The sequence below is a fragment of the Pogona vitticeps genome, chromosome 1 (assembly GCF_051106095.1).
Source record: "Pogona vitticeps strain Pit_001003342236 chromosome 1, PviZW2.1, whole genome shotgun sequence".
NCBI classification, from domain to species: Eukaryota; Metazoa; Chordata; class Lepidosauria; order Squamata; family Agamidae; genus Pogona; species Pogona vitticeps.
The window spans coordinates 254,315,964-254,331,607 of NC_135783.1; the positions used below are offsets into that span (position 1 = coordinate 254,315,964).

General features: G+C 40.5%; 1 protein-coding gene across 6 annotated transcripts in view; it reads right to left on the reverse strand.

Annotated features, from left to right (window-relative positions):
* Positions 1-15,644, reverse strand: part of CHID1 (chitinase domain containing 1) — a 131,344-nt gene that overhangs the window by 89,941 nt on the left and 25,759 nt on the right. For all 6 annotated transcript variants that reach the window (XM_072985630.2, XM_072985631.2, XM_078383669.1 and 3 more), the window contains one exon: positions 9,062-9,154. In XM_072985630.2, the coding sequence (XP_072841731.2) occupies positions 9,062-9,154 (93 nt within the window). The remainder of the gene's footprint in view (positions 1-9,061; positions 9,155-15,644) is intronic.

The following is a 15,644-nucleotide window of genomic DNA, read 5'->3' on the forward strand; positions in this document are numbered from 1 at the left end:
AGATAGCAACCACAATAGTCACAGAACTGGACTTAGAAATTCCAGTGACTGGAATTCTCTTTGTCTTTGCTTAACAAAATGCTGTGTCTGTGTCTGTGTAAAGTTTCTGGGTGGTGCATCCAAAAATGAGGACTGCACAACTTGTTTACACTCAGTTGTCGAAGGTAAAGGTTCCCCTTGACATTTAGTCCAGATGTGTCTAACTCTAGGGGGCAGTGCTCATCCCCGTTTCTAAGCCATAGAGCCAGCGTTTGTCCAAAGACAATCTTCCGTGGTCACATGGCCAGTGTGACTTAGACATGGAACGCTGTTACCTTCCCACCGTGATGGTACCTATTTATCTATTTATCTATTTGGATTTACATGCTTTCAAACGGCTAGGTTGGCAGGAGCTGGGACAAGCGACGGGAGATCATTCCGACGTGTAGATTCGATCTTACGACTGCTGGTCTTCTGACCTTGCAGCACACAGAATTCTGCAGTTTAACCAGTAGCGCTACCAGGTCCCACCCATCCTTTGCTTAGAAGAGAGTCACTTTCTGCTCTCTCGACTGTAATAACTGGTCTCCCTTACTGACATGTGGTCACCTTCATGTTTCATAATCTCATGGAGACATAAGAATTGAAAGAAAACACAGGCAGAAGGACTTGTCCATGAATGTTCACATTAAAATACAGCAATTAGTCTTTAAAAACCGGTTTTTGGACCCACCCCTTTTTTGTATCTTTCCTCTTTTTCTCTGTATTTTTTTTTTTGCTCTTTTTCTACACTGAGTAAAAATGCAAAATAAACATTGAGAAAAGAAGAACTTCTAAATGGCTACAAAGTAAACAATAAGCTGTATGAACATCAGAAATGGTGATTAAACAAAAATTACTGCTAATGCTGAAAGACTTGGCTTACGAATTATCCAAGGAAAATGGAGGGAGACCCAATTATCATGTCAAACTTAGCCTTGTATCTTTCATCTGATCAACTGCAATAAGTAAACAGCACTAGCAACTCTGCTCACCTCATCATACACAACGGCAGCACCAGTGTCATCTCATTCCCTTCCCACCTATCATCGAAACTTATTTCATCACATTTAAATTCTTTTCCATGTTCCCACCCCATCCCACAAATCACAGTGTTTCTCTGGGGGGAGCAATTCATCAAAACTTGTTCTACTACCTCATAAGTTCCTATGCCCTTTTCTCTGAAGTTATACTCTGTACCACCACCCAGCTGCTTTCAGGGCCAGATTTTCCCCTCTTCTTTTTATTTGAGAAGTCGGCATATCACATTCATTTTTACACTTCAGATAAATGAGCCATCAGCACCCCTGACAGTCTGTTCAAGGCTACAATTGACTGATGAAAGCAGAAACCGGGCACTGACTTGCAAGGGGCCTTTCTAGCCACAGGAAGTATACATGCCAAAACCTTACAACATAACATTTGTTATTTTCGGAACACTTGTACCTAACTAATCTGCCTTACAGGATCAGGATAGCCAGCTCAGGGAGAAGGATGGAACTCTCTTTTTCTCACAGTAGATGAGAATATCCTGTAGAACCAAAGCCAAAGTCATTTAAACACATGAGCACAACTCAAGTCTGCCTGGAAGCCCCCTCCCTAAAAAGGACATTTTTTTCCTTTTTTTTTCTCTCTTTCAGCTCAATAGCATTTTCTAAAGCATTCTGTACCATCTGCCGTCCAAAGAAATAAGTGGTGTAGGACACAAAATAGCACACCAACAAATAAAGAGGCACAGAATATTCCAGGGTTTAGACACCACTTTACAAAAGTTCAGAGTGGTGCAGTGGAATCATGCTAGGATTCAGAAGACTTATGTTCAAATCCCTGCTTGGCCACAGAAATTTACTGTAGGCTGGCAATGGCAAAACCACTACTTAATCTCATGCATCTTGAGAAATCTTGCCAATATCCCCATAATAGAAGCTCTGTAGATACATAAATCTTAGGGGGAAAAATACAAGTTTTGGAGTTGCCTGGAACGATTGCAACAAAGAAAATATTTATACTTAAGATACCCAGATGAATTTTGAGATGCTTGTCTATGATTATCATTGTGGTACTCACCCTTTACTGGGATATTATCAGCTGTGATGAGCCTAGAAAGCTCTTGTCAGCTATAAACAAAATACAGGCTTCTGTGATTTTGCCCTGTAAGTCTGCTTTTAGGTTGTCTTGTAAGGAAGATCATACCTTCTGGCAAGAGCTAACAATGAGTGTCTAGTGACAAAGATGAGCCCAAGAGAACCCTCAAATTTTACACATGTTCTTTCAGAGAGAATGCAGCTCTATCCAGAACTGAGTATACATTAGTTTCCTTGACCCACAAACAACCATCTCATGCGACCTTCACCTTTGTTGGGATTCAATTTCTATTTATATCTCCATCCCATCAACTACCACTTCCAGGAAGCAGTCCGACACCTCACTCAACTCAGATGACATGGAGAAAGAGCACCAGGTGTCATCAATATGCTCCAAAACTGTATCAGACCAAATCCTTCAGTGATCTCGCACAACACTCTCCAATAACAATAATAACAATAATAACAACAACAATAATCATCATCATGATCATCTTTGAACTGCAGAGCTGGAAGGGATCCTATGGATCATCGAGTCCAGCCCGTCAAGGAGGCACAGTGGGGAATTGAATTCACAACCTCTGGCCCCACAGCCAGATGCCTAAGCCATATTGTTACGAGTGAGCATGGGATAACAAGATGGAATTCCATAGGATTCCACCCATAAAATGCCCCAGAGTCAAGCAGAAATCCCTCAATACCACTTTCTAAAATCAGTTATGCAGATACAAGAAAGCGTTGTATCATCAGCTTTTCCATCCCAATGTTAACATACAGTGGACCCTCTGCTTATGGAATTAATCCATATTGGAACGGTGGCTGCAGGTCGAAAACTCTGTAGGTCGAGTCTCCATTGACCTACAATGCATTGAAAACCGATTAATCCGTAACCGGCCATTTTTGTTCCGTTTTTTTTCCATTTTGGTTTTTTTCTGGTCTGTAGGTTGATTCTCTGGCTGCAAGTCGAACCTAAATTTTGCGGCCAGAGAAGTCTGTAACTTGAAAAGTCTGTAAGTTGAGGGTCCACTGTACAGTTTTACTGGCAACAGTCTCATACCAGCTGAGACATCAGTTGATGTACACAAACTAATAATGGCTCAACATTCCACTGGGGGAAAAAAGATAGTTGACTGTCAAGGGCCTGCTGGAAAATGTAGAAGTTGGGGGTTTTTTGCGCACCAAGATGTCTATTCTGTACATAGACAATTGGCACTCAAAAAAAAGGAGGTAACTGCTTGCATCCAGACATACATGTTTTCTAGATAGAATGTCTTCTGTTTTTCTGGCTCAGTGGAGGCCCTACTGACAGGTTCTAGTTGCAGTTGAAATGCTAGAACAGAGAAATAGATTTACCACCTCACCCGCTGTTTATGGGAAGTGGCCTGCAGACATAAAATAAACTGGTATGTATGCATGTAAGACTACTTACTCCACAGAGCTGTTGTGAGATGACAAACACCACAAAACCCTTCAATCAGCAAAGCACAGAAATTCTGCATTTTACAGACAAAAAAATTAAAGGATATGGGTGTTGGCCCAAGAAGACAACTGAAAGAAACATTTCTTATTCAGCATGAATCTAAACATGCATTTCTTATGTCCAACGTCAATGGCATATCCAGTCCACACACTGGAGACTTTTGTTAATATGCTGATTAATAATGTGGTACAGCAGTTAGTGCTGGACTGGGACCAAAAAAATCCAGGTTTTAAGGCCCACTGAGACGTGAAATTATTTGTTTGACTTTGGGCCTCTGTCACCCTGACATAACTCCCAAAGTTCTTCTGGGGAAACTATGGGATGGGGAACATACATACCACCTTAAGCTCCTTAAAAGGTAAGATGGAAAGAAAAGGCAAGAGAAAGAAAGATTTAAAAAAAAACTTGAATACTTTCATGAAATCTCATAAAAATAGTGGTACAGAGAGATGCAATTTGATACATTTCCCAGATCATCATTTTATTCCTTAAATGTTTGGCATCTCTAGCCACTTGCAATTTTCCTTAAACACAGCATTTTGCAAAGTAGTAGTAGTAGTAGTAGTAGTAGTAGTAGTAGTAGTAGTAGTAGTAGTAGTAGTAGTAGTAATAATAATAATAATAATAATAATAATAATAATAATAATAATAATAATAATAATAATAATAATAATAATAATTGAACTGAATGTGTATGTCAGCATTTACATCTTCAAAAAAAGCATTTAACAGTGTTCTTTTTCTTTTAAAAAAATTTATCAGGACAAAACACAAAATCAGCACTGTTTTAGCCACTGGGGATCCAGCTCAAAAGAAAAATATTTTTTCAGAATATTACCTTATCAGGCTTCCCTCAGACATGGCATCTACAAATGTTATTCAAGTCTTTGCAGTATCTTTTTCCACGCCTTTTGCTGAAATGGTTGATTAAATCTACTTCAACTTCAACATATGAAGGATATTAGATTATTAAATGCACACTTTCAATCATTTGTAAAGGTTAGTCTCAACTTGACTCTAAAATGACAGTGAATAAAGATGAAATAGTATTAAACATGCCAATGAAAAGAATATTTCAGCAGGAGCTCAGTTATTCTATGAATCTAATTTGCCATATACTGCCAATGTGGCATTTTTTAAAAAAATCAAAGAGATAAAGTTTGTTTGATGAATTCCACCTAAGAAGCAAGAAGAACTCCTTTTAAGATCGACAACTGAACCCCATTTCAAAATGCTGGGTGTGATGAGAGTGTTTTCCTACGACAGTAAGAATCTTAGTATTGTGTCCCGTGTAGCACCAGCAGGTATGCTTTGCTGAACAACCCCATAAGCAAAAGTTACAGGTTTTGGTCCCAAAGAGATTTACAGAACCAGACTTCAAAACAACTGAATACCCAACAGGGGGTCATAAATCATTGCACTGCAAAGTGTAACCAAACATCACTGCCTCTTAGAGTCTTTCATGAAAGTTATACCATGTATCCCTGTATTATCACATCTGAAAAAGTGGGCAATGTTCCAAAAAAGCTTACATTAAAATGTAGCAGTTAGTCTTTAAAGTGCCACAATGGCTCTTTGGTGCATTTTGTGTGAGGTGTGCATGTGTGTGTATGCTTTGTTTTGCTTTTGCTTTGTTTTGTGTTTCTTATTGAAATACTAGCATAGACTACCTTGGCTACAGCTCCAAAACTAGACAGATTAAGCGTACTGTTCTGTACTCTTTAGGGAGTAGGTCAACAAATAAGAATGATTTTCTTTGTATTTATTTTTAAAATGTATACAACTATTTAAAACCAGTTAGGAATCATAACTTAATCTCCAGGTGACCATGTTTCATTTTTAAATTGACATCAAGAGCCATCACTCGAGCCATCACAACTCAGCCGCGAATCCCCAGACTCTAAATGGAATGTCAGAGTCCAAGTATGTGGTCAAACAATAGTCTTGTAGTGCTGTTCCAACAGCCACCAAATGGAGGAAAGAAAACATACCTCTATGGCATGACCACAACATGATACTGCAAGCTCCAAGAGGCCCATTTTTGCCACTTCCCGTTTCCAGAAATTGTTACCACACTGGAGTTCAATTTTGAAACTTACAACCATTAAACTATTCATACTTTCTTCTATATAACTGGGCAAAACTGATAGACTGAAACTCAAATTAGATTGTCACAATGCTTTCTGCTAGTCTTAAACATTAGAACATTGAAGACTAGCTGGAAGTTCCCCACCTTTTAGTGTAACACATATAGATTCAACTGCTCTGCACATGCTAGAGACCAAGAAGCTGCTCATGGCACCCCAAGAACTAGATTTTTATATACACATGTGCAAAAGGCTCCTTCTTCATAACAACAGTTGACTGAGGGGCTACAAAAGGGGAAAAAAGTAACTTTATTTGAGCAAATTGGTCTGCTATTGCCCATTAAGAGATATACCTGTTAGCTACCCCAGAGAAAGCAATGCTACATAACCTGATAAAACAGTCAACAGAGCACAAGAATCTTTAGTCTACTTTCTACTTAACATTCAAAAAATATAAGTGTATTTTATAGTATCTATTGTTTGCAGCAATTATTCTAAATCTAGAAAGGAATGCATTAGCTTTGTGAGAAGCTTTGTTATAATAATGACTGATAATGTAGCAGCTACAAATGTGCTTAAGAGCATTCAGTTGCTTTCCTAATAGACTACATTTAGCAAGCAGGCACAATCTGCTTTAAATCTAAATTAAGCAGATCAAGACCCCAGATACTTGAGCCTGATGCTCTTACTTAGCATCTACTGGGCCTGCTCACATGGTGCTCCTGGTCCATGAAGGCTATGATGCAAGAAACAGGTTAACAAGTACTGAGCCCAACATTTTCAAAAGCATACCATGAAAATATAGCACAGGGAAGAGCAAATGCTCTAGAATAAACCACAACATGAAACACTGTCTAACTACTACATGATGTATGAACTAAAGCGCAAATTTCAATGCCTAAATCTTTAATCCAAAACTTGTGCAAGCCAAAAACAAGACAGGGCCAGGGCTATCACAAGTAGCAGAGGACAGTGGTTGTACACATACAGAAGCAAAGGTCAATGAAGTATGAAACAGGAGAAGATTAGCAATTCAACCCATATCAACAGGATCTGAACACACTTCACCTCTGGAAAAAGTTCAACATGTGCATAATTACTTTCATATCAAACCTAATGTTACTGTTTTAGCAACATAAACGCTTCCCTCACAACTTTGCATTTTTCTTTTTGTTGTTTATTCGTTAACTCGTTATTCGTGACCCCATGGACCAGAGCACATCAGGCCCTCCTGTCTTCCACTGCCTCCCGGAGTTGGGTCAAATTCCTGTTGGTAGCTTCAATGACACTGTCCAACCATCTTGACCTCTGTTGTCCCCTGCTCCTCTTGCCCTTCCACTTTCCCAACATTAGGGTCTTTTCCAGGGAGTCTTCTCATGAGATGGCCAACGTATTGGAGCCTCAGCTTCAGGATCTGTCCTTCCAGTGAGCACTCAGGGTTGATTTCCTTCAGAATGGATAGGTTTATTCTCTTTGCAGTCCAGGGGATTCTCAGTAGAATGCATTATTCTACTTATTTACAAAATTCTATACTCTAAGAGGTTGTTTTGCATAAGTAAAATTGTGACTGAATTCTACACTAAAAAGAGGTACAAGATACTGTGTCTTACACACTACAACCCACAGAAACAACACCTCTTCCCATTGTGCTCCTCTCATCAACAGATTAGCACTCATTGGATGCAGAAATGCCTCTCAGACTTGAATACTATATGACTGGCATACTGTACCTGTCTACAGTTTGTGCAAGGATTATTTCTGGAAAATATGAAAATGAACAGGGAGATAATATGAGTTCCATCCATCTCCTGGGTCTATTTCCACAAGAAGGACAATCTGAAGAAGGGATAGCCTAGTACAAAAGAGTCTCTACACATTGTGAACCCCCAACTTCATGATATTTCATATATAGCAGAAACGTTTTAAACACCAATTCACTCATTCCAAAAATGAAATTTTTTCATGATAATGTTTTTAGTGGTTCATCAAGATTTCTAATTTCTCCACCTGAAAAACTGGCCATGAAAATTTCGGGGGAAACTGAAAGGTTCAGATCAAAATTCTTTTATTTCTTGGCTTTGTGCAAGGGTATATTCACTACCCCCCCTTGCATAGGGAGCCCCTATTGCTTTCAGTGAGGTGAACGCTAGCTTCCCAAACTTCAAACTGGAATGCTATCCCCATGTGGACATTACACACTGCATTCCCATGCAGGGCATCTATTTGTTATTTATTTATTTAAAATATTTATACCCTGACATTCTCAAGAGGACTCAATATGGCTTACGAAAGCAACTAATATAAAAACTAGAAGGGGAGGGAGAAATAAACAACCAAAAACCAAATAAGGCAAAAAATAAAATAAAAAAAAACCTGCCTAACTCTTAGGCAGCCAATAACTGAAAAGAACCTTGTCTGAAGAGAACAGTCTTTCCCTGCCTGTGGAAGGACAGTAAACAGGGGACTAGTCTGACTTCCAGACTTTCACATCTGTACCCATAGCCTTGTATTGTGCCTTACATCAGCACTATCACCACAAATTCGAGCTGCGCTATTGTACTGTCAACTATTAAACGCTGAATTATACAGTAGATCACCATCTTTAACATGCAATGCCAGTCAGTGTTCATAATCATTCAGTAGAAAACATAGCTACAAAGGCCTAACTTTCCACATGCAGAAGCAACATTGCCTCTTTGCTGATGAAATAAAATTAGGCATAAGCTATGCACTTCTGTTGGAGATGTTTAATAAAAGCTGATCAGCACCAGGGAAGACAACAAACATACAAACTGGATTCACGATATGCTACACAACTGGCAAATTCAGAGAAGTCTCCCTCAAATGATTCAGCACTAGTGAGAGCAGTTCCTTTGATGCACTGCTAGACAACCGTTCCCTGTGGGCTAGTAGCAACCGACACTACATGACTGACATGTACAAAAGGCAAAGTAAGAATGGCCTCTTTTAATATGGGTAGGGTACATTCTTAGTCCTCTTCCTCCTCCTTTATTGTATTTTAACATGGAGAATTCGGAGAGCTCTTGCATCCAACAAATATTATTTTATCCAGCTGTTTCTAGAGTTGTGTTAATTACTTCTTAAATGCCAAAGTCCAGTGCACAAGGTCTTATATTCTTGAGATATTCATTGCCCCAAGAGATTAAATCCTAACACAACCTTATTTTGCAAGCCAGAGACCAGTAATGGTCTCCTCCACTTTTTCAAGGTGCTGAGCCTGATATTTTTCTCCTAGGACACAATGTGAACATTTGCTCTACACTTGGGGCTGCATATGTTCTGGGTTTCCCACAACAACCAACTCAAACATCTTGAACAAAGCAGGAAAGAGACTCATCTGAAATTTCTTTTGGAAAAAAAAATACACTTACCCTGGCATGACAGCAGGAGGGATGACAAGGATTAGCTTAAGTCTTGCTTGATGCAAAGCTTCAGAGAGGTGAGTAAGCAAGTGAATGAGACCCCTGTAATACAAACATGGATTAGTTCTACAAATGAAAAAAATCACAGTCACACTCCTGATTTTAAAATTCTCAGTTACTACCTATATTTGAATTAGGACATTCTTCCAAAATCAAGCACTTGACCCTGTATCCACTATCTACCCTTGAAGCAGGGTTTGGCAGCAAAAGGCAGAGCATAGGTGAGAAGAAGCCACATTTTCCACCATCTTTAATGGTTCCTTTCCTATTTGCGTCTCTGGGACAAGCAAACTCAACTAGCCCATGTCTTACCACTTAGACTTAATGTCCATGACTTCCTCAGAATCCCAGTGATCTTATTCTTGTGTTTGAGAAGGATCAGGATTGTTTGCAAGACCCTCAGCAGAAAAGAGCAAGCTCAGCTTGAACTCTCCTCTTCTTGAAACTGTGACCCCTTTATGGTGCTAAGGAGGGAAGACAGATTCGTTCTTTTTCATCTAGCACTTGACATCTATGTAAGAAGTGTGCAGTCCCACCATCCCCCTCAGCATAGTTACCTAGAACATGACTGTTTGGGTACCCTCCATTACATTGCAACACCTCATGAGTTGCCAACAACCACTCCGATTTTACCAGCAAAGACAGCAAGACAACAAATCTCAGAAAAATCATTGCCCTACTTTCTTCTGTTGCAGTCAAGGACATCTAAATCTGCAGTAGCCTGAGTGCAATGACCTATCATCATATTGTTGTTGTTGTTGTTGTTTAGTTGTTAAGTCATGTCTGACTCTTCGTGACCCCATGGACCAGAGCACGCCAGGCCCTCCTGTCTTCCACTGCCTCCTGGAGTTGAGTCAAATTCATGTTGGTAGCTTTGAAGACACTGTCCAACCGTTTCATCCTCTGTCGTCCCCTTCTCCTCTTGCCTTCACACTTTCCCAACAGCAGGGGCTTTTCCAGGGAGTCTTTTCTTCTCATGAGATGGCCAAAGTATTGGAGCCTCAGCTTCAAGATCTGTCCTTCCAGTGAGCACTCAGGGTTGATTTCCTTCAGAATGGAGGTTTGATCTCCTTGCAGTCCAGGGGACTCTCACGAGTCTCCTCCAGCACCGCAATTCAAAAGTATCAATTTTTCAGCAGTCAGCTTTCTTTATGGTCCAGCTCTCAATTCCATTCATCACTACTGGGAAACCATAGCTTTGACTATGTGGACCTTTGTCGGCAAGGTGATGTCGCTGCTTTTTAAGATGCTGTTTAGGTTTGTCATCACTTTCCTCCCAAGAAGCAGGTGTCTTTTAATTTCTGGCTGCTGTCACCATCTGCAGTTATAATGGAGCCCAAGAAAGTAAAATCTGTTACTGCCTCCATATCTTCCCCTTCGATTTGCCAGGAGGGGATGGGATCAGTGGCCATGATCTTAGTTTTTTTGATGTTGAGCATCAGACCATTTTTGCGCTCTCCTCTTTCACCCTCATTAAGAAGTTCTTTAATTCCTCCTCACTTTCTGCCATCAGAGTGGTGTCATCTGCATATCGGAGGTTGTTGATATTTCTTCTGGCAATCTTAATTCCTGCTTGGGATTCCTCCAGTCCGGCCTTTTGCATGATGTATTCTGCATATAAGTTAAATAAGTAGGGAGACAATATACAGCCTTGTCCTACTCCTTTCCCAATTTTGAAACAATCAGTGTTTCCATATCCAGTTCTAACTGTTGCTTCCTGTCCCACACATAGATTTCTTAGGAGATGGATAAGGTGGTCAGGCACGCCCATTTCTTTAAGGACTTGCCATAGTTTGCTGTGGTCCACACAGTCAAAGGCTTTTGCGTAGTCAATGAAGCAGAAGTAGATGTTTTTCTGGAACTCTCTGGCTTTCTCCATAATCTAGCAAAGTGCTCCCCAACCTTGGGCCTCCAGATGTTCTTGGACTTCAACTCCCAGAAATCCTGGCCAGCAGAGGTGGTGGTGAAGGCTTCTGGGAGTTGTAGTCCAAGAACATCTGGAGGCCCAAGGTTGGGGACCACTGATCTAGCACATGTTAGCAATTTGGTCTCTAGTTACTCCGCCCCTTCGAAATCCAACTTGTACTTCTGGGAGTTCTCGGTCCACATATGGCTGAAGCCTACCTTGTAGGATTTTGAGCATAACCTTGCTAGTATGTGAAATGAGTGCAATTGTATGGTAGTTGGAGCATTCTTTGGCACTGCCCTTCTTTTAAGATTTTAAATAGTTCAGCTTGAATGCCATCCCCAGTGGTTTTTCCTACTTTCTTCAGCTTAAGCTTGAGTTTTGCTATAAGAAGCTGATGATCAGAGCCACAATCAGCTCCAGGTCTTGTTTTTGCTAACTGTATAGAGCTTCTCCATCTTTGGCTGCAGAGAATATCTGATTTCGGTATTGCCCATCTGTAGAGTCACCTCTAGTGTTGTTGGAAAAGAGTGTTTGTGATGACCAGCTTGTTCTCTTGACAAAACTCTATTACCCTTTGCCCTGCTTCATTTTGAACTCCAAGGCCAAACTTGCCTGTTGTTCTTTTTATTTCTTGACTCCCTACTTTAACATTCAAGTCCCCTATAATGAGGAGAACACCTTTCTTTGGTCTCAGTTGTTCGAGAAGGTGTTGTAAGAATTGATTAATTTCAGCCTCTTCAGCATCGGTGGTTGTTGCATAAACTTTGATTACTGTGATGTTGAAAGGTCTGATTTAGACTTGTATTGAAATCATTCTATGATTTGAGATTGTATCCCAGTACAGCTTTTCCCACTCATCATCATATAGGAAAAAGTGTTATCATAATTGACAGAAAAGGATGAAGGTGAGATCATTTTCAGCAGTTGTGGCGAGAGAAGAGTTTGGATAATCATTTTAAGAAAAATGAGTTTAATTGCGTATGTCAAAGCCATACAGAAGGAAGCAATGGCAAGATGTTGAAATCACTACTCTGCTATAGATGGTTTTGGCATCTAACTATCTAAGATTGGGTACGGAACAGAGTAAACCAGCTATTTACTTGTAGGGGTTTTTCAAGAGAATAATTGTGTTATGGTACACTACAGCAAAACCAACAATGAGTCTCATGACTTCTTAAAAGGTAACAGAGTTTTATTTGGCATAAGTTTTCTCAACTGTCACCTATTTCTACAACCTCAACATCCTTAATGCACAAAATGACAACATCACTCTGCCTCTGCCTGAGCTCAGCTGGCTGTGTTTCTCCTGGACCCTTCATTTTCTCTTGCAAAATTGAAAAAGATGCCATGCAGTATTATACTGTGTAAATAAATATGCATAGAAACACATACTAAGCAAGAGGAAAAGGTAGGACCAACTAGTTAGACGTCTCTGCTCGTATCCCAACACTAATGGGGTTGGCAACAGAGAACACCTCCTCTCTACCAGCATCAGCCACAGAGAGATCTTGGCCTGCACCTTCTGTGAGGACATCTATCAATGTGAGAGTTTTGTTACCCAACTTGTATTTTACAGTTTTACCTGATTTGTGGCAAAGGTGGGATACGGATGGCAGTTGCTTCTGCAAGAAAAGCTGCCAGGAAGATTTAAGTACTGGCGGCCTAACGTGTCAAGCCATCTGTCTGGCCTAAGAGCACTTCATGACAATTCAAGGGATTAGTGGTTAATGCTTAGGCTTCATTTGAGCGTGCTTCCATTTGTCACCATAAATAGGCCATGTAAATCAAGCACGCCTGCACTCGACCATCCCCAAACAACCCTAGCTGAAAGCCCATTTTAAAACATCCTATAAATTATATTCCTGCTCATCTCAACAGTAGTCTTTACTGCACGAGGGCCATATTTTCCCGTATTATCACTGTCAACTTGGGAGGAAAGGGAAGGAAAAATACACTTTGCATTTGTAGGAAGTACAAAGAGCCAGGAGCAAACCATCTTCATTTCAGAACATCATTAAATATTCACTGCATACATTGGCATCATCAAATTTAAATTCACAGGTCCTCTAAGGCACAGACTACTTTGAGAATCTATCCTGAGCCAATTAAGGCTTAAAAAAAATCTTTCTGGCCACAGTATCTCTAATAATGCCATATGTCTACATATGCAATGCTGGATTTGCCCTTTTTTGCTCCTTCTTTCTTCTTCTAATTCATTAATCATATTTTCAGACACTATGGAGCTGCTCTGTTCTACTAGAACCTGCTAATCCTGCTGACCTTGCCCAAAAGTTTATCTCAGCACCCAGTACTGGTCACATGCCCTTAAGAGTCACCCCTTCACTATAACTAGGAGTCACGTTTGATGGCCACTCTTCCCCCCAAAATCAGAGATTCTCCCATGGGAATTAAAATATGATCACCAAAATGAAGTCATCCTTAGAGATAAACAATATGAAAGATTAAAGCCACAGTTTTAAAAAGGCATCTCAGTTCAAGAATGAGTTATTGATGGTTGTCCTTCCACTGCTCTAGGCGATACCTAGGAAGAAAGCAACTCACACTAAGCCTTTGATTAATAGGTTAAATTTCCAAGGCTCAGACTGAAGTAATGATGTGCCAACAAGTTTTGTTCTTTTACTCCCACAGTTAATAAGATACCTGAAGGTCAAATGCAGATGTAGCTGCAGCTCACAGTCAAAGCAACTCTTCAACTGTGTGAAGGTGGCACCATCTACTGTCTAATATCAGCCTAAACAAAGAAGTAACAGTGTCTTCCTCTGCTTGGAGTCAAGCTTAATATTGATCCAGGGCCTCATTAATGTCCTGAATTGTAAGGAGGCAGAAATGGTAAATCAAAGACAACTATAAATATTTGCAAGGGATATTTGGTAACAATCAGGACACCACTCTTTAACTCTTCCAACCCAAATATAGTTCTGGAAATAGAACACATTTCAAAAGCGTGTAGCAGTTAGTATTTAAGGTGCCACGCCTTTTTTGTCTTCCTTATTTTTTTATTTGTATTTTGTTTTTGCCATATATACTTCAAAAGCAAGGTAGGGATAATCTGGCATTCATGCAGAATGAGCACAACGTAATAGGAACTTCACCTGTCCTATGTCCACCAAAGGAGCTAAGAAAATACAAGTGTAAGCAAAAGGCAGAGAAAGCAGAGACTGGTTTTCACAGCCATAGTTCTATCTTAGCTTAATAAAAACACCACAGCTACCATTCAAAGTGAGAAAAAAGTTCTGAGTGAGCAGAGGATTCAATCATCATCATCATTTTAGAAGTGAAGAGCTGAAAGGGACCCTACAGGTCATCAGCCCCTGTCAAGTAGGGACAGTGGAGCATCAAAATCCCAACCTCTGGCATTCAACAGTTCATGATGCACCCTCATTCAAGGGTATATAAATGGGAATGATCTTCCCATTCTGCTCTGAATATGGAGACCTCATTTGTTACTTAGGAAGTACAAGCTCCTATGTAATTAAGTGAGAACTTACAAATATTGTAGATACTTTTCAATCAGCATATACAATAGGAATCCCTACAACTGCTCTGAATTAGGATTCCTTCCTTGTACTTACTGTATTTGCTGGCGTATAAGACTACTTTTTTGCCCTGAAAAACATGCCTCCAAGTCGGGGGGGTCGTCTTATACACCAGGTGCACTTCAGTTGGTAGAGACATAGCTGCCCGTAGTGGCCTTCCAATGCTTGCCCGGTGCCCATAGTAGCCTCCTGATGCCTGCCCACCTCATTCTACATACCGTCCAGTATCACGCGGTATCCAGTGCAGCTGTGGCAAGCATCAGCAGCGAGACAGGGGTGCCAGCCTTTTCGACGTGACTGGCCCGTTCTGCTCGGCGGGAAGTAGTGCCACTCTGGCCCGCCCCTTGTCTATGCAGAGCTCACACATGCGCACTAGTGCTGATCACAGGGAGATGCAGGGGCAGGCCGGAGGTGCTGCGGTCGCACTGCGGCTGTACAATGGTGACAATGAATAGCACCTTTCATTTGCTGTGTGGAAGGTGTGTGGAAGAGGGGGTAGTCTTATACCGCAAGTATATAACAACTCTATATTTTGAGTGGAAATGTTGGGGGGTCGCCTTATATGCCCAGTCGTCTTATACGCCGGCAAATATGGTAAATCTCCTTCCCTCTAAGGAGCCTTGTCCTCTTCCAAATCCCACCATTCTGCATTCAAAATCTGTTTTGCACATTGCTGAGGAGTTATTATCCTGAATCAGCAGACCTTAATGGCAGAAAAGATTCAGTGGATGTTTTAGCTACACATCCTTCTCCCCAGGCTCACATCATTTGTAGGTCAGCAGTACTTGCACCCAGAGTTGAACTCCATTCCTTTCACCTCACTTGATATAACGACTGCTATTACTTATGGGAGCACTTATCCCAGATTAAAAGCAGCAAATCATCAGAACCTAATTAACCAGTGCTTCTTCCTCCCTTTCAAATCACTGCAACCTGATTAAGATCATCAACATATAAATGCAGATACCAAAAAAAAGAACAGCAGGACAGACCTATGATGATTTTATAGCCTTTCTTTGTAACTTGCCAAGGGAAAAGAAAGATTTACAAGGGCCAAAAAGATGGC